This window comes from Lutjanus erythropterus, chromosome 16, assembly GCF_056507025.1.
Source record: "Lutjanus erythropterus isolate fLutEry1 chromosome 16, fLutEry1.hap2, whole genome shotgun sequence".
NCBI classification, from domain to species: domain Eukaryota; kingdom Metazoa; phylum Chordata; class Actinopteri; order Lutjaniformes; family Lutjanidae; genus Lutjanus; species Lutjanus erythropterus.
In genome coordinates, this window is record NC_139332.1 from 32,698,559 (window position 1) to 32,716,815 (window position 18,257).

The window sequence follows — 18,257 nt, forward strand, 5'->3', positions numbered from 1 at the left end:
ATTGCTTTTTCTATGTTTTAGTGTCTTTGCTTGTGTCTTGTTTTACTTCAGCCTTAGTTTCCTCCTGTTTGGCTCTCTGTTGTTATTTTTCCATGATATCCTGCTCTTGTGCTCCTTTACTTTGTCTGTCAAAGCACTTTGTAAACTCTGTTTTTAAAGGTGCTATATAAATAAAGTTATTATTATTATTATTATTATTATAAAAAGGTGGGTTTGTGGGTAAATACTTGGTTTACAAAATGTTCACATTTAAATGACTGAATCATTGATATTGTGACTTTGTTATGTTGAATTCTTCAAACGTGTTTTTCTTTTTGTCTCTTTAGGTTTCTGGATAAATTTTGCTCTGGAACAAGGAGCGGTGTCGCCACATTCTCCTCCATAAACTGAGAATTCATTGATTATTGATCATCATATCATAAACTGATCAGGGTTGTGAATCTAGTAGCAGATGCTTATTGACTGATTGGAATACAAAAAACAAAAAACAAATCTGAATGATGAGTTAACAAATATTTTACAAATATTATCAAACATAAATGGTGACATTAAATTCTTTTGATCATTTAGTTTTAAAATAAAAAAGTAGAATTTCCTCTGATAAGATGTTGCTTAAATGTTGTTTAATCAAATGAGGATCTTTCATATTTGTGAGAAGAGAGAAGAAAAAAAATAATATTCAAAAAGAAGAAAAGCATCTCAGCACTTCTCATACATATATTACTGATTTGTGTTCATCTAAAACAAATCCACCATAGTTACAGAATTATAGTTCTGGTGTTTGGTTACTAAGATCAAGATGAGTAATACAAATGTAAATACACACACACACACACACACACACACACACACACACACACACACACGTACATGAACATGTATTCCAGTTGTCATATATTCTCTCAGGTTCTGGTGATTTGATGATATAAATCTTGAGATAACAAATAGTTTTATATTATTTCTACAGAGAAAGTCATTCTTTTGTTCTCTGTCTGTTTGATCACTGGAGACAAAACTGAAAATCAATCAGCAACATCTGAAAACTTGATACATAAATTGGACGCCCTAAATTGTCTGTTGTTGTCTGTTGTGTTGATGGTTGTGTGTCTGTGTTCGACTCCACCTCTCGTCCACTGCACACTGGGTTTGACTCCAGTCCTCTGTGACTCTCAGCAGGATGAGCAGGACAGGAAATGGATGGATGGACTTTTCTATCACTGTGATCAATTATCTGGATTTGTAATTTATCAGACATGTTTCAATCTGATTATGACTACATCCCAAAATAGTTTCTTAATTTAATTTCCAGAAAATGTACAACATCATCATATATATCACAACATCCATAAATCACACACACAAAATATATACATACAAAATGTATTCTTCAGTTGCTTCAATAATTTGCTTGTATTTACACAATTTAAAGATTTTGTTTTGGTGGAAGTAAATAATTTATGTTTTTGAAGTTTTTCTTATTGAATCAGGAGTGTGTTGTTTGTTTTATAATATTGATTTTTGATCTGTTTTGAAACATTATATTTTAATTTCAGTTTAGATTCTTTACAGGTTGTGGGATGTTTAAAGTTTCTCTGCTCACTGATAGAAATCATCTTGTAAATACTTCCTGTTAGTTTTTAGGGACAAGAGATGTTTTCTTTCATTGTTTTTTGAACATAGAAATTAAATATCAGTGCTGAAAATCACTTATTTTTTTCAGTTAATTAAGTAGATGAATGTCAGATGAAGTTTCCCTGCTATTTCATTCCATCTGTACTTTTGTTTTGCTCTTCAATAAAGTTCCCAAAATTCCAAATTTGTGTCTTTTTGTGATTTTACATATATGGTATTCTTACACATCCATGAAGATATAGCTATAAATTTAAAATTCAAATTTAAAATTTGATTAAAATTTAAAAATTCACATCTGTCACAGAGACCAAATGATTGTAGCTCAGAGCTGTAGATGTTAAACTAAAGAACAGGAAGAACAAAATTATTTGAGCAAAGCTGTAATTCTTTACAGTGAGGGAGGGATTTGGCTTAATACATGACTAGAAGATTATATAATTATATATATTTATATATATACATATGTATGTAACAGGTCTAAACACAAAAGTTATAATGTTCTGTTTATCTGGATATATATAGACTTTAACAAGAAGGGAAAAAAATAATATTGATCTTTAACACCTCCAATTTATGTAATTTTTTTCCTGTTTCTCATAGTGTTTGTGTTTATGTATTTATTTTATTAATGCGTGTCTGAGAGCTCCACTAAACTCTTCTGTACACTTCACATGTGATTTGGTTTTCCTCTGAAGAAACCTGTTGCACTGAAATCTGCCCGGCAACTGATGACATTACAGCTGTGATTCTCCAGTTTTGTGATTTTCCCAAATCAACAACTATTTTTCTAATTAGACATAAATGCTGTAGGTTTTACCTGCAGTATAAAATACACCAGAGAGACGCACTCATCTATTAAATATCATACAATTGTTAGTATAGCTATCACAAAATATTTGTGTATTTTGTAAGTCATGTGGACACAAATACCCTCTGATTTTTTTTTAAAGTCCTAACATTAACTGTTAGTCTTTGTGATCTTTACAGGTTAAGTGTGATGAACTGATCCTCAGAGATGTGTAAGCATTAAGTTTACTGACCTGCTTTTTTCATAGTGAAGACAAATGCCTCCACTGGCAAAACCTGTGTGGCTGATTTCTGCATAGATACAGATGACGTCACAGCTGCTGACATTACAACAGTTAGTCAGCATATTCTACACAAAATGTTAGATTTTAATGGGGTTTTTTTTACAAACCTAGTGTACACTATATTGTAAATGATAAATTATATAATAAACCAGATGTACATGTATAAAAGTGATAAAACAGAGTCTCTAAAGTCTTAGTAAGATACTGTAACACCAGGAATGTGATAGATTCCGAAATCTCACCTAACAGGTTCGGGGATGATTTTTGCCAGTTGGAAGATCTTGAAAGTAGGTTTGGCACAGCCTGTATGTCGTCACACTTCAGAAGACGCCCAACAATAATAAAAACAAATTCTGTAATGATCAGATGATGAATCTAAAATGTTTTGCTCCTGTCTGTCCTGTACCCTGTAGGTTAATTTACAAAAATATTCAGTTGTTATTCCCTTGTTTCACTGTACCTATGAATTGAAGAACTGTAATATTATTTGTTTTACACGTCACCCACTTCATTTTATTATGTTTTCTGAAAGCTGAAAATACCTCACTTTGTTTAAAATAAATAAATAAAATTCTCATGTTCAGTGACATACAGCCTCATTTATACACTTTACATCATAAAGCAACGATCAGTTTATGTTAATCATTATAGGACAGAGCAGTGAGAAGAACAACAGTCTTTATTTGGAGTTGAATGTTGTAAGATTATTTCAACAGGTTCACACAAAACACAAATTACTACACTGAGAATATCAACACTTACAGAGTCAACATTACATCGTATAAAGAACAATAACCAAATAAAGATCTTAACAATTTGATGATGACAACTTCATCCTGTGAAGTTTAGGGTCTTATGTAGGAAAAAAAAGTTCTATGTGGCATTTAATGGTCTGACTGAAACCTTATTGATCCAAAATCAGAAATGGACACATGAGCTGTGAGACAAAATGGGATCATTCACTTCCAAATTCAGAGTTCAACTATTTCAATGTACTTTTGAAAAAATACAGAAATATAGATGACAAAAAAGGAAATAATCGTAATTTTGAGATGAATGCATAATTTGACTGTATTCAGAGTGCAGAGGTTGATCTTGGTTCAGGGCTGAAACTCAGAACATTCCCTTCCTGTAGCGGTGAATCAGCTCTGATACGTCTTCTTTACACACCTTTATCCAGCCGTCCTCCTGCATGTGGTACACTGGACAAAAACACACAAAAATACTGACATGAGAACACACACACACACACACACCTACAAATTATTTTTGTGCATGTTATGCCTTTATTTGATAGTAAACAGTAGAGACATGACAGGAAATGACGGGAGAGACAGAAAGGTGAAGCGAAGTAAAACAAAACTCCCCAGCCAGACATAATCAAGTTGTGGTTTAACTCAGCCAGTTTGTTAAAGTTGTGTTATTTTATTTTTATTTTATTTTCCATTAGTTTTCTTCAGATAAAACTTGGAACAGAGTGTGATTTGGCATTGTGGGAGAAATCTTTTGTTTGGGCTCCTGTAGAAACATGACAGTGCAACATGGCCGACTGTGAAAGAGAAACTGCTCTTTTTTGATATTAATGACTCACATTAAGGTGATGACAACACGATTCTTTTTTTCGGGTGATTATACACAAATTAAAACATTGATATTGGATAACATGGATATTATATTCCATTTCTGCCATGCTAAACCCGTAGATCCCTGTACATTTTACACACTGGACCTTTAAATGTCTGTGAATTTCTATGTTTGTGTGTCTGGGGACAATGTTGACAACAAGAGGATGCATCTCAAGTGGTTTATACTCAAATTAAAATTTTAATTAAATAGAAATTACAACTAAATAGAAAGTGCAGTTGAGGATGAATTGAATGTATTGAGGGTTTGATGATGGTGACAGATGAACAATCCAATATAATGGAACTAAATGGTACGAGGGTTGTGGTGCTCAAAGCACCAAAATAATACATTTGAAAAATTGAAAAACAGTGTTTCTTTCCAAAAATTCATGACCTGATTACTCAAGATAATCCACAGTCCTTGTTGTGAGCAGTTTAATGTAGAAACTATGTTATTTCCAGTAGAAAAGAAAGTTAGATTGTACTGCAGAAAGAAAGTAGTTCCTACATGATCTGTGGATTATCTTGAGTAACCAGGATGAGTAATCATGATTTTTGGAAAGAGTCACTGCTTTTGAATTTTTCAAACATATTTTCTGGTGCTCTGAGAAACACAAGTCAAGTGTCGTTGTTCCCATTATATTGGAGAGAAGGCAGACATCTCCACAGCTGATAAATCCAAAACTCAGCAGCTCACACAAAAAACTCTAAGTTGATAAACAGCACTACAGGCCAGGTGTAAAATATGTATATTAGATTTTGGGGTGACTTGAAAAGAATATACTCACTGTTGACCACCCCTCCAGAGTAGGCGTCCCTGTGTGTAGCGTGAGCGATGCCCCGCCGGCCCAGTTCATACGCTTCTTCTACCGTCATGTCTTCCCGGTAACCGCTGTCCACCACGCCGTAGGCGTAGCTGTTACCACAGCCGGTGGAGAACATACGTCCTGACAGACGCGTCCCATTGTCATCCACGTAGTACAGACCAGGTCCCTGGAAAGCACACAGTCATTATATGGTCTACAGGGAAATTATTATTTTATATGCTGGGGACAATTTCTGATAAGAGAAGAACAGAACTACAGAGAGAAGTGAAAACAGCAACTTTACTGCTGCTTTTCAAATGTAATGAGCTGCTCCATCAACGATGTCTGTCTTCAGTGTACACATATATCTTCTCATTCTTCAGGATTTTATACCTGACTCATTAAAGAAACTATACTTTAACTCATGAATGTTGAGTTATAGGTCAGCTGGTGTTTTTGGAACCACATGACTTTTATGTGTCACTATGAATATTTAAATGTGTTGTGGTTCTATGTGTTTGTTCCAGATGTGATTTATTATAAACCACTCAAACACCTTTTACAGTCTGTACTATTTTCCCTGTTTTGATTGCTATTTGCTAAGCAGCTAATTATCTCAAATTGATACATATATCTCTGTCTTATCTACGTGGTACTTATATTTTAAGGCAGGGCTTGTGCAGCTTTTTAGGGTAAAATAGAAGCTGTTTTCAAGGACTTTCAAGGTACCAACATCAAAATGTTCAGACTCATGAAGCATTTTACAAACTTTCAAGAATTTCATGATGGCCATGTGAATATGAAAAAAATGACTTTGACATTGAGTGTCATCAATAGTAAATATAAATGATGTTAATGCACCAGTACCAAATTAACAGAAACAGAAAACATCCATATTAAAGATTCTGCCCCGACCATTAACTCTCCTGATCTGTTCTGCAAATAACAATCCACTGCTTCCACAATGAGGAACTTCTAAAGGTACAATATGAGACTCCGCTTCACAGGAAGTGAAGTGAAAAACAAACATCATGTGTCAGACTTTGTGCAGTGCAGCTCACACTCTCTGCTTACCTCTTTGTCCCATCCACAGATCATGCTTCCCATTGACAGGCCCATTCCTCTGTAGCCCAGCATCATGTTAGACAGCAGCTTGGATGCAGCAGCCACAGAGATCCTGTGGTTGTTCCTCAGCCTGTAAAGCCTGGATTCAATAATAATAAGACAATGTGCCAGTCAGTTCATAAGCAAATCAGTTAACACATCAATTTACCATGCAGTCAATCCAAGGTGCCCTGAACTTGCAGCCTGTTAACACTGAAAAAAAAAGAATACTCATGATACTCCTCCTGTTTTTATAGGACCACTGACTTATTTCACTGTATTTCCTGTTTTCATTTAAATGCCTGCTATTATTAGAATTAAAGTGGAAACAAGCAACTTTTCATCCCCCTAGTGCTTCTAAGAGGGGTTAGTATTGTGCAGCTGTGATAAAGACAACAGGAGTTGTCTCGAAATTTGGTTCCTTGTGTCCTACCTTACTTTGCTACACCTGCTCATAACCTACCTCTTAACCACGGAGGGTAACACTAGCTTACAGGGGAACACACTTTGACACAACACTGGATTGCTTTCTGTTCCCTCAGAGCCGAGCTCCATCAAGAAAAGATCAACACCAGTTTGGAAATAAGGGAGAAGAAAAAAACAATAACTTAATAACTACAAAATTTGAGTAATGTTATCACTCAGCACTAAAAGGGGTTGGAGTCAGGGTGGAGGGGGGAGTAACGTTAGAAGAAAACATCAGGAAAAAAGCGGTGGTTGGTGTCATTATTTTATAGGCATGACACTGTGCAATCAACATTTCTTTAATAATGAGCAAAATAAAGTTGTTAATTTGTAATTTAAGAAAATAATGTTTTTAATTTGATAAAGTCTGATAAGTTTATATAGGCCTAACACCTAGTGTAACATGCACGTCATCACATGAACTCCACTCAGGAAGGGCCCACTTTGCCTGCATGGTGTTAAAATCCCTGAACCTCCTCAAGTCACTCAAATAAAACAAACTAAATCAGGGAGCTTTTTTCCAGTTTATTTCCATGTTATTGATCAGATATTCTCGACTATGTATCCAACTTTGTAACACAGTTGCTACACTTTATTTATTAGGTCAGTGAAAAACAGGAACAAAATAAAATGTTTAAGCATTTTATGTCATGCATTCAGTATGCAATACACCACCACACCCACTGAGGAGGACTGAGGACTGAGGATTGACAGACAAGGGGACCAATATTCAAAATATTGTATGACAGACCTGCATTCTTTGGCCAGGAGTCTCTCCCAGTACTGACAGTCTGCAGCGCTGCCCGACATGGTGCCCAGCAGGTAGGGGTTGATCTCTATGACCTTGTTGACATCATTGGATGCTGCAGAGACGAGACATGTGACAAAAGGAGACATTTAGAGACCAAGATTACAGTCTGAAGCATGTCAACACGATGAAGTAGCCCAATGGAGGAGCATATTGGTCAAACATGTTGCCTTATTTATATTTTGTGATATTTATTTCATGGTCCCTGAATTTTATATTTCAAAGCTCCACACCTCTTTGAGACCTTTGTCCTTTGACTTGATGAGAACTGTGTCTGACACAGTGATGATACAGTATGTTATCAGGAGGTTGTAAATCACAGGTTTAATCATGATACGATGCTATATAGATTATTTTTGATGACAATTTCATATTTTCTAATATCAGAAAGTCTGGCGTGATACGATTTTGATTCTATTCAACTCACGGCCCTGTGATCAATATCAGACGATATTGACCTAAAGACCAACCTCCTCTCTTTGGTGTTCAGTTCAGGTTGAGTTAGACACCTCGCCTTCTTCTATTGTGCTGCAATTCTTTATGGTCTGTGTACATGTGTGTGTATGTGTGTGGAAGCATGTATGTGTATATGTGTATGTTTGTGCATATGTATATGTCTATATATGTATTAGTATGTCTATATACATATATGTACATATTTTTGTTGTTTGTCATATTTTTCACATTCACATTGACATAATCCACTTTTCCCACCCTTCCTCTCTCACCTTTTCCAGGTCTGGAAGAGAAATAATACATTTGCCACACTTTTCCAGACATGTTAATTTACCTAAGTAACGTCCAGCTGAGGCTCTGGAGTCCACAGCCACGATGACTCCATGTCTGAACTTGAAGGCCAGGGTGGTCGTCCCGTGGTTCAGCTCTATGCACACACCTCCGTCACGGTTGCAGGACTTGAGAAACCCTGATGGCTGAAATGAAATCAAAGAAGGGACCTCAGTGGGATGCATGATGTGTAATACAGCTGTATGTGAGGGTAAAAGAAAACCAGAGAGTAGAATATCCATCCTGACCTAATATTCTTTGACAGTAATTATAGTATATGATATTTCATGAGAAGAAAACACGCACCACACACTGAGAACCACAGACGCGGAAAACAACTTGATCCACACCGCGTCAAGACGCTTCATGCTTATGGCAGGTTTACCGGATACGATTCACCAAATTAAACCAAATTTCTCAGCAAAACTCATGATACTCACCTCTACACCCAGAGGAACAGCGAATTCTTGAGTTTTGGTCCCGAAATTGTAGTGGTTAGTTCGGTCGACGAGATGCGTCTGTCCTGTTGGAAGAATCTGCCTCCGGAGCTCAGAATAAGGCTTAAAACCACTTACGTCGAAAAGAGCCATCGTGTATTAAAATGGATAAACTATATTCTATTTAGATTCTGTATTTTAAGACTTTTGTATTCCAAAATGATGAGGCTGACAGACAAAGCGTCAAGGACAATTTCCTTGTGCGTAACGAAGAATTCGAAAGTGAAAGAGTTTAAAAACTGTTTTTTGCAGCTCTGTCCTCTCAAAAGAACAATGCAAAATTTATCAGCAAATCAAAACTGGTGTGTATTTATTAATTTGGTCAATCCTGGATGGTTTTTGTAAATCATAAAGTTTTGACAAAAAGCCCTGGACCAAACGCCTGCATGATATTCATCTTAAATTAACAAAAAGGCTCAAAACCAATGAACCAATAGGAGAGCGACATACTTCTTTAATCATCAGTCTCTAGGCGGAAATGCAACACTCAGGTTTTGATAAACCGGCAGATGTGAATGACACTGTTAGTGCATGTTTAAAATTTCTAAAAAAAAAATAAAATAAATAAATCTCTAAGGTAGTTAATGAGGCAGTTAATAACATGTTAATGAAGTATGACATAAACATACAGCAGCCCTGCGTCTTTTATCATTCATTCATTAAACCTTTATTTATAGGTATAACATGCAACATTCTCCTAAAATATAATGTACAGACATAAACTCCTGTCAGTCATCACTTTTGACCTGTGAGTGTGTGGTTGTGGCTGTATCTGCCCTCTGTCTGCACTGACTCATTTTTCTCATGGTTTTGTAGATCTCTGGACATTTTATCAACCCAAAACATTATTTTGGGAATGAGACTCAACAATCAACAATTTTTCTGGTGCATTTACAAACAGCTCGGATAGATACTACCTTTAAGATTCTCTGAGAAATCACTGACAGTGACAGTGAAAGTGACAACGATGCGCAGATTACACCATGGAAAAAAAATCAGAAGTATACAAATATAATATTGTAGTGCATGGATGCTGTTTGGGGTTTAAACATCTGACAGTGAGTGAGTCAGTAAATAATTAGAAATCATGAAAAGAAGTTAGACAACAGGAGTCAAACAGAATTTTATTCAGTGGTTTTTAATTATTATTCAGTTTTGTGAAAACATGTTACAATCCTGTCATTATGATCTAGTAGCAGTCTTTCATTTACTGTGCAGTTCTCTTTCAGTATTACAGAGTTTCTGAACTATTCCACATCACAGTGAAGCAGCAGAGTAGAAACCATGATGAAAATGTCAATGAAGTGTCTGAGATGTTTCACTGCTTATATTTGAAATTAGTGAATAACAAAGTAATGAAATAAAAGAACTTTGCTGCTGAATGTTGTGGTGTTTATGATTTGTGATTGTGCATCGAGGCTCAGGCTGTATCCATCCGCTGCACGGTCTCCTGTACGACCTCCAGTTTTAGGGGGACTACTTTCTCTGTCAGAACTGGCGTTGTACCTGGGAGATATCTGTATTTAATTTTCCTAGAAAAGAAGAACAAATATAAGTTAATTGATAGACTGAATTAAATGTGGAGTTTGTATCTTTGACACTGAATCAGAAAACTTATAAACTATAAATTCAGTAGTGTCTTTGCATTAGTAAAGTTCGATCAACCACTAAACTTCGTTGGTTTACAGAATAAATCATACATAAAATGAGAAATCTGCATGCATAAAAGATGTGACCCACAATCAGACTTTACTTTGGGTCCCTGCATGACAAAAGTGCCATACAGTGTGTTTTTCTAATATATGTATATACATATGGGTGCCAACATTGAGGAAAGTCTAGAGGGGAAGGACTTTTAGCATGTTAGAGGTTTTAATTTGCACCATCTACTTTTAAAACAGCATACACTAATATGGCATGTGTGGCACAGCTGACCATGTGGTCATCGCTGAACAACAGTGACAACAACAAATTAGAGATATTCACTCGAGAGGAAAATCTGATTTGCAGACATTAACATAATAACTCACAAAAAAATAAAATAAAAATTTGCTTACTAAACCCTGTTTACTAAGATCTCTTCTTTTAAAAATCTGTCCAGAACCTGAATAAAATCCTAATCATACTGGCCTACCTGTTGTCTTTGTACTCTGACTCCTGGTAGGGTCTGATGTAGTCCACTCCTTGTCTGGTGATGACACAGAGGTCGATGTTGTTGCCTGAGCCGAGGTCACTCATGATGCCTGCGTGGATGGCGACACGCACCAGCTCCTTCGCCTTCTCCAGCTGAGAAAAGAAATCAGTGAAATGATGGAGAGAGAGACAAACAGAGACACACAGAACATGAAGGACGCCGTTTTAAAAGTCCCAAAACATCTGCACATTCTTTCAGGTTTTCAATTCGGTAAAATACATTTTTCAATTAGGAGGAGAATTAATGGCTTAATTAAAGATGCCCAGAAGTAAGTGAAACGACTTTGTGACCATATCTGTTTAATAATGATTGACAAAAAATCATTGTCACAACGTGTAACAGAGGTTTTGTACCTCCATGTCAGGTTTGAAGCCGTCCTCTAGAATCCCAAGAGCAGCCAGATCACCAGATCCTGCATGGACACAAAGCAAAGTCAAACTGGATGTAGTCTGAGAGTGAATAAAAGGCAGAAAATTAAAATGTGTCACCTAATTTATAAAATAGACCATGTTTTGATATGATCTAGCATTGATGGTTAATCAATCTGCTGCAAACACCTGTAGAACAGTGTTGTGTCACATACCCATTGCAAGGTAAGGAACCTGATTCACGCTCCCATAAGGCCCCACTGTGTACAGGTGGTTCCCAGTGCAATCTACTCCTCCCAGTATGAGATTGGCACCAACTTGGCCATGATACCTGAAGACCACAGAGATCAAAACACAGGAACAAACATAACATGAACAACAACATTTAAAAAGACACCTCTAGGTGCAGATACATACAGCACATGTGAGTGTGTAACACACACCTGTACAGCATATCCTGTAGTATGTTGACAGCCATGATGACACGAGGGTTTCTCCCGCTGTTCAGAGAGAAGATGGCGAGGTTGGAGGAGAGAAGCTCTGTGGTCTTCTCTGTGTCTGCTGCTGTGCCTGCGCCACAGCAACTGATGAGAGAGAAAGAATTAGAGATTAAGAAAGAAGGAATGAGGGAATAGAAGAAAGAAAAGAGGCAGTTTATGGTAAAATATATGTAGTGCACGAAAAAAAAAAGAGGTGCATCAGATATCATAGAGAGATAACAGTGAGAAAAGGTAGATTTCAGTGTACCGTGAATGAGACTTACTATATATTTGGGGCAATGTAATGGATCTTTGCACACATCTTGTCGGCCACCACTTCACTGGAGGTAGCTCTTGTGTCTGCTCCCAGCAACACCCCATCCTGCACCAACACAGACAAATTAGGATACTAATAACCTCATTTTAATATTTATATTGTGCATTTTTATTTACATTTCTGATCTTATATTATTTCTTTCTGACTAGTACTGTATGCCAACAAGTTTTTTTAGTCCTACACATTTCGTTGTGCCATTGACCCTGTGTTAACCTCCATTACAACTAATAAAAGTTGAACTTGAATGAGGAGCTGCCCAGTCACCAGCAGCAGATCACAGTGGATTGAATGGGCAGCTCCCATCTGAAAAAGTCCTCACTTGCAAGTAAGAATGACATTGTGTTGCTGAGAAATATATAACACACACACAAACATACACATGCACAAACACATCACCCATGTGCAATGGATGAGTGCTATACCAGTGTGTTTGTTTTATTTAGCATGTTAACTACAAATGTGGACATGCTAACTATTTCCCAAAGCATATAAAACCACAATCAATTATATAAATGTCCCAAATGCCAGGCAGGCCTTGATGTCAGTATGAAAACTGATTGCAGAGATTTTAAAGTATAGTTACCCCATCAGAGTGTACATTAATTGATGGTATTGTCAAAGTTATGCATCATAGCAGTGCAGATGCACACAGGGACTGGGGCTTTTTTAAGCATGACATTTGTCTGATAAACAGAAACATTTTAAGGAAGAAAAATTCCAAATTCACAGAAACAATTTTGTAATATTCATTTTAGTTTACTGTTAGTTACTGGAGTGCTGTTTGCAGGATGGACAGGCCTTGAATACGTGGTCATACGTGGTCACTCTCAAACTGAGTGCATTCTTTATGGAAGTATATTTCTGCAAGTTCTCATTTATATTATACAAGAATTGATGAAAAAAAAAAAAAACATTGGCTGCTTGAAAGAAAAAAAATCACTCGATATGCTTTGAAAATGTAAAGAATCCAATGTAATTTTAATTTCAATGATTTTAAACGCTGGAAGTCACAGTTTTGGTCCCTTAATGTTTTTATCAGTGCAGTTTAAACATCTTTATACTCGCCTTGAACACCAGTCCTGCTATCGTGGTGCCTGTTTTCAGAGGTTTAGGTGTCTGTCCTCCTTCAAAAAGACCCTCTAATGCTGCATTCCTAAAGAGAGGGGAAGAGTTTGATGGATGAGGGGATAACAGAGGAGGGTCAACTGGTGAACATACGTTTATTTTGGTTTTAATATCCATGAACACATCATCACTATATTGTTTCATTGATTAAACTGATAAACAAGCAGGAAAAAAGTTACTTTCGTTTTTGATCCCGGTGAAAGCTTGGTGTAAGCGTCAGTTTTATCTTATCGTCTGTCATTATTAATGAAGTTTCTGAGTGAGAAGATATTAAAGAAGCTCGTACCTCGATGCGTTGTCGAAATTAAAGCCAGCTGCAGGAGTTTCGAGGACATTTGATAGCGCCATACTGGATCTGACTGTGGCTCCTCTGCGCGTCTCCGTGCGCCTGAGGTCGCTGTTCCGAGCGTCACCTTTCCTTCTTCTCTTTCGATTTTGGAGTGAAAATGGAGAAACACAGCACGGACTCACAAGTCAAAGGAGTCAGCACAGGGGTGAGTAAATCCGGACCGGTTCACTGGGATCTTTATCTACTGATGCAGCACCAAAGTTTTTTACGCGTAAAATGATCGATAACCGATTTGGTGGAGGAGCAGGTGATGATGTACCTGAATAGTAACCTAAGACAAAGTTAAATCACATCGACTGGACATTCCACGTGTTTTATTATCAGTAACTTGTTCGTGTAGCCCTGACTAAGTTTATTTATAACCTTTCTAGAAAGAAAACGAGTGGCTACGCTTTCATTTTCAGCCAATTTCCCCTTAAAAAAACAGTCATTCATAGAACTGCAAATCCCAGAATTCATAGCTGTCTTCAGTCTGCATGTCTGAACACGAATGCATGAGAAAGTGTCCCTGTGATGCTGTATAACTCAGTATTATATGTGTATTCTTTCATATTTGGCTAAATATACTTAATTAGAATGAAAACTTTCTAACCCTCACATCTCCTCCTCCTGTCTGCGCCCTCAGACCACCATCCTGGCTGCTACTTTTGATGGAGGGGTCGTGATTGGGTCAGATTCCAGGGCTTCCATTGGAGGGTAAGGATCTTGAGATGATAAACCGAAGCTGCCTTATTGTTTAGCACATTCATACAGATGATGGACTGCACAGAAACATTCATAATAAAGATAAAGTTCAAAAATTCAAGTTGATGCACAGAAACAAAACTGCACATAAGTAGGATGATGTGAAAAGAAGCACTGAAAGATGTGTTATACTGATCTTTCTCTCAAACACAACCTGCAACTCTTACAAAACTTTACAATTTGCTAAATAAGCCTGGGTTTTTTGGGGGTTTTTTTTCACATTACATGAACATAATTTGTGGTCACACGTTTATTTTACAGCACATTAATACGATTTAATGAACTGTGCTTCGAATCAAATTAGACAAAAAACTATAAATATTGTGGTCTTTATTAGACAATATAAGACCCTTTATTTGTTAACTAAAGTGAATTAGTTTTTATTTCTCTGATGAGAGTCTAACAGTGTGAAATAATAAACTTTAGATTACAGTACAGTTCTATTGTAATGTGTCCTCAATTTCACTCTAATAAAGTCTAATAAGGGTCTCATACTGTTTAATAAAGAACATAATATTTCTAGTTTTTGTCTACTTTAATACAGAGTACAGCTTGTTATGTCTTATAAATGTACTGTAAAATGAAGCGCAACCTAAGTTACTAATGATAATGTAATTTGAGCAACATGGCAGCTTCTCTAAGCCACAGCTCCAGTTACTGTCTCCACACTGAACCAGTCAAAACTGCATTTTACATAAACTTTGAAACTTTTTCAATTAAGTTTGTATGTATTACTCAATCAGTGGTGGAATTTATTTACTCAAGTACTGTACTTGAGTACAAATTTGGTGTACTGTACTTTTTGACATTATGACTCCATCCTCTCTTTGTCTGTATCTTCAGAGAATATGTGTCAGATAAGACCATCAACAAGGTGATTCAGGTTCATGACCGGATCTTCTGCTGCATGGCGGGATCACTCGCAGATGCTCAGGCTGTCACCAAGGCTGCAAAGTTCCACTTGTCCTTCCACAGGTGCCACTCACACACACACACACACACACACACACACACACACACACACACACACACACACACACACACACATAGAAACACACTGGCACATATTGCACAAGTATGCACACAGAGAAAACCTGCTTTTAGATCACATTTCATGCTGAAATAATATTTTATTAACCACACTATAAGATATTTTTCTCTGAATTTCAATCCCAGCTTTTATTCCTTAATGACTCCTCATGGGGAGAGTCATACACAGTTGTGCTCATGCAAACTAAATAACACATATCCTATATGAGCTACCGACTGTCGGACAGCTGTGCAGGAAACACAACATTGATTTTTCAGAGACATACACATGACAAAATGACTGACACCTAACCAACACAAAAATAGAAAAAATGCATCAGGTATGGAAGATTTCCACATGAGCCCACAGTCTCACACAGACACACAAACACACACTCACACTTACAGGAAGTAGTGTTATAATACAGCACTAATTAGAGTGACAGTTTTACAAGATAAATATTACATATTGATGCTGTCCAGTGAAAACCCCCCACTTCCAAATTTGGTGATTTTAAAATGTTCAATAAAACTAAAGGAGGAAATGCTCCTTTATGAGTTAAAACACTTCTATTTCTTAAGCCAAACAGATTAATTAGAAAGCTGCTGAATTATCTGAAAAATGTATTGCCACGAAGACACAAACATGGCTTCCTCTCCTAGCTCATGAAAAGTTGACATTTTGCAGGTACATGTTCTTCACAAAACATCAACAACATATATACATACATAGATACATATAGTTCAATATTAATATATTCAGGTCTGCAGGCACTGGACCAAACATTTTTTAATTATTTATGTATGATAACCTTTTAACTGGAAGTAAATTCAGGATTTTTTCAAACCAAAGTGAAACATCAGGATCATACTGTGATCTGTGGAACCAGGTAACATGCAATTTATGAATGATCTTAAATTGTATTTTATGAGACATACTTGAGCAACTAATCATTTAGCATTAGCATTTAACAAGATTCTTTATCATAGTCATGCTACTCTTATTTTTTTAACAGCACAAACTTTAGAATTTGATCTGATCTTTCTTGATTTTTCCTAATAGTGTCCAGATGGAGACCCCTCCTCTTGTGATATCAGCAGCATCGGTACTGAAGGAGCTGTGTTACAAAAACAAAGATGAGCTACAAGCTGGGTTCATCACAGCAGGCTGGGACAGGAAGAAAGGCCCACAGGTAGGAAGCAGATGTGAAGAGTAAAACATCAGAGAAGCAGTGGTCATGATGGTGATGATGATGATGATGATGTCAGTCCACCTTGCTGCATACAGCTGCATTACTGATATTCTCCATCCTTCTCCAGGTGTACGTTGTGTCTTTAGGTGGGATGTTAATCAGTCAGCCTGTTACCATCGGGGGCTCAGGCAGCACTTACATCTACGGCTACGTTGACGCCAAATACAAACTCAACATGAGCAGAGACGAATGCCTACAGTTTGCCACTAACGGTACTTTTGTATTATTTTATTTGTGTGCCCAAACTTAAATCACTTTGTACTTGTTTTTTCAGGAAGTTCATATCAGGATGGATTTGAAAATCGCTTAACTGGAACTGGGTTTTTATTCCATGAAAATGGAGGAATGTAATCTTTGGTGTGTTTGTAATCATTAAAAATATAAAGTCTGACATAAAAATCTTAATTAAACGTTTCCTAGAACTTTCACTGACCTCTCACAGTTTACAGCCACATAAATGAGTTTGCTCAGTTGTCAAGGAGCAGCCCTAAGTGACTGAGTTGTTCATTAATGCACAATAAAGATTGCTGATTGTTGAGTCTCATTTTCAGGATGCAAAATAACAATGTTTTGGGTTGATAAAATGTCCGTAGCACAGGAAAAATAATGAGAAAATAAGGAAATACATGCAGAGGTCAGCTTCTCTGCAGATAGAGCCACCACTGCACATTTTTAGTGGGTAATAGGTGATGATTGAAAGGGATTATGTTTAAGAAAAATGATGCATATTATGCCTTTACCCTGGAATGAGAAGTTAGATGCTCAGTATCCAGAGTTGCATGTACTTTTTTATGAGAAGAATTGCAAGTAAGGGAAAAAGTTAAATGAAAATCATTCTAAACAAAATGTAATACTTGTTGTCATTGTCATTAGTAGCTGTTAATATTATGAGCAGCATATCTGTTCTTGCCCAGCCTGACTTACTGTTCACTGCTCTTTGTTCCTGTCTTCCTTCCTCCTCTTCCCTCCCTTCACTTCATGTCTCTGTCTCTGTGCTCACAGCTCTCGCTCTCGCCATGGGTAGAGACAACGTCAGTGGGGGCATTGTTCACCTGGTGGTGATCACGGAAACGGGGGTGGAGCATGTGGTGGTACCTGGTGACAAGCTGCCCAAGTTCCATGACGAGTGACGCCTTTGAACAACCAATGAAATTGGGATTATTTTTTTTTTTCATCATGCAGTAACACTTTGAAATCCCTGAACAACAGTTTTATCACTGTTGCTGTCAGACACATGGAAAATAAGTTAGTTGCTTGCTGATTAAAAAAATATGTGTATGTGGAAATGGTAGTAAAATAACTGCTCAGTCCCTGTTATTGTAATGCATACAAACAAAATCATAATCATTCCACAATCATACATATAATAATTTCCATTAAGAAAAAAAGTTTCTTTATGCCTGTTAAATGTCCAGATAACATGATTTGTGTAGTTTGTTTTAATATTTGGAAATATATGAAATAAAAATTGAAAAAAAATCTAAAACCTCATTTATTTCAGTGTCTCTGGCTTTATTGGAGTTCTGGGTTTATGATGTGTTCTTTAAATTAGTTCTTTTTGTCCC

General features: G+C 36.7%; 2 protein-coding genes and 1 pseudogene across 3 annotated transcripts; 1 reads left to right on the forward strand and 2 right to left on the reverse strand.

The window, feature by feature from the left end:
- Positions 1–3,787: 3,787 nt before the first annotated feature.
- Positions 3,788–9,233, reverse strand: psmb8a (proteasome 20S subunit beta 8A). Its single transcript, XM_084739256.1, has 6 exons — positions 8,758–9,233; positions 8,322–8,463; positions 7,475–7,586; positions 6,229–6,358; positions 5,137–5,341; positions 3,788–3,925 (listed from the first exon to the last, which is right to left on the reverse strand). The coding sequence occupies exons 1-6, from the start codon at positions 8,905–8,907 to the stop codon at positions 3,837–3,839; spliced, it is 828 nt and encodes a 275-aa protein (XP_084595382.1). The 5' UTR covers positions 8,908–9,233; the 3' UTR covers positions 3,788–3,836.
- Positions 9,234–9,912: 679 nt separating this feature from the next.
- Positions 9,913–13,665, reverse strand: LOC146313429 (proteasome subunit beta type-7-like; annotated as a pseudogene). The gene is made up of 8 exons (XR_014772058.1): positions 13,604–13,665; positions 13,258–13,345; positions 12,140–12,237; positions 11,820–11,960; positions 11,592–11,707; positions 11,362–11,420; positions 10,949–11,100; positions 9,913–10,346 (listed from the first exon to the last, which is right to left on the reverse strand). The product of XR_014772058.1 is annotated as a proteasome subunit beta type-7-like (transcript).
- Positions 13,666–13,673: 8 nt separating this feature from the next.
- psmb12 (proteasome 20S subunit beta 12) lies at positions 13,674–18,183 on the forward strand. Its single transcript, XM_084739258.1, has 6 exons — positions 13,674–13,811; positions 14,292–14,362; positions 15,254–15,385; positions 16,503–16,632; positions 16,760–16,904; positions 17,695–18,183. Exons 1-6 carry the CDS (start codon positions 13,764–13,766, stop codon positions 17,820–17,822), a joined length of 654 nt encoding a protein of 217 aa, XP_084595384.1. The 5' UTR covers positions 13,674–13,763; the 3' UTR covers positions 17,823–18,183.
- The last annotated feature ends 74 nt before the right edge of the window (positions 18,184–18,257 follow it).

Bases quoted from the DNA above. Each gene is read 5' to 3' on its own strand.
- psmb8a (XM_084739256.1), bottom strand. From the start codon at position 8,907: ATGGCTCTTTTCGACGTAAGTGGTTTTAAGCCTTATTCTGAGCTCCGG. The intron at 8,464-8,757 runs GTGAGTATCATG...ATTTCATTTCAG, and splicing joins CTGTTCCTCTGGGTGTAGAG to CCATCAGGGTTTCTCAAGTC. The intron at 7,587-8,321 runs GTAAATTAACAT...TCGTCTCTGCAG, and splicing joins CTCAGCTGGACGTTACTTAG to CATCCAATGATGTCAACAAG.
- psmb12 (XM_084739258.1), top strand. From the start codon at position 13,764: ATGGAGAAACACAGCACGGACTCACAAGTCAAAGGAGTCAGCACAGGG. The intron at 14,363-15,253 runs GTAAGGATCTTG...CTGTATCTTCAG, and splicing joins TCCAGGGCTTCCATTGGAGG to AGAATATGTGTCAGATAAGA. The intron at 16,633-16,759 runs GTAGGAAGCAGA...ATCCTTCTCCAG, and splicing joins ACAGGAAGAAAGGCCCACAG to GTGTACGTTGTGTCTTTAGG.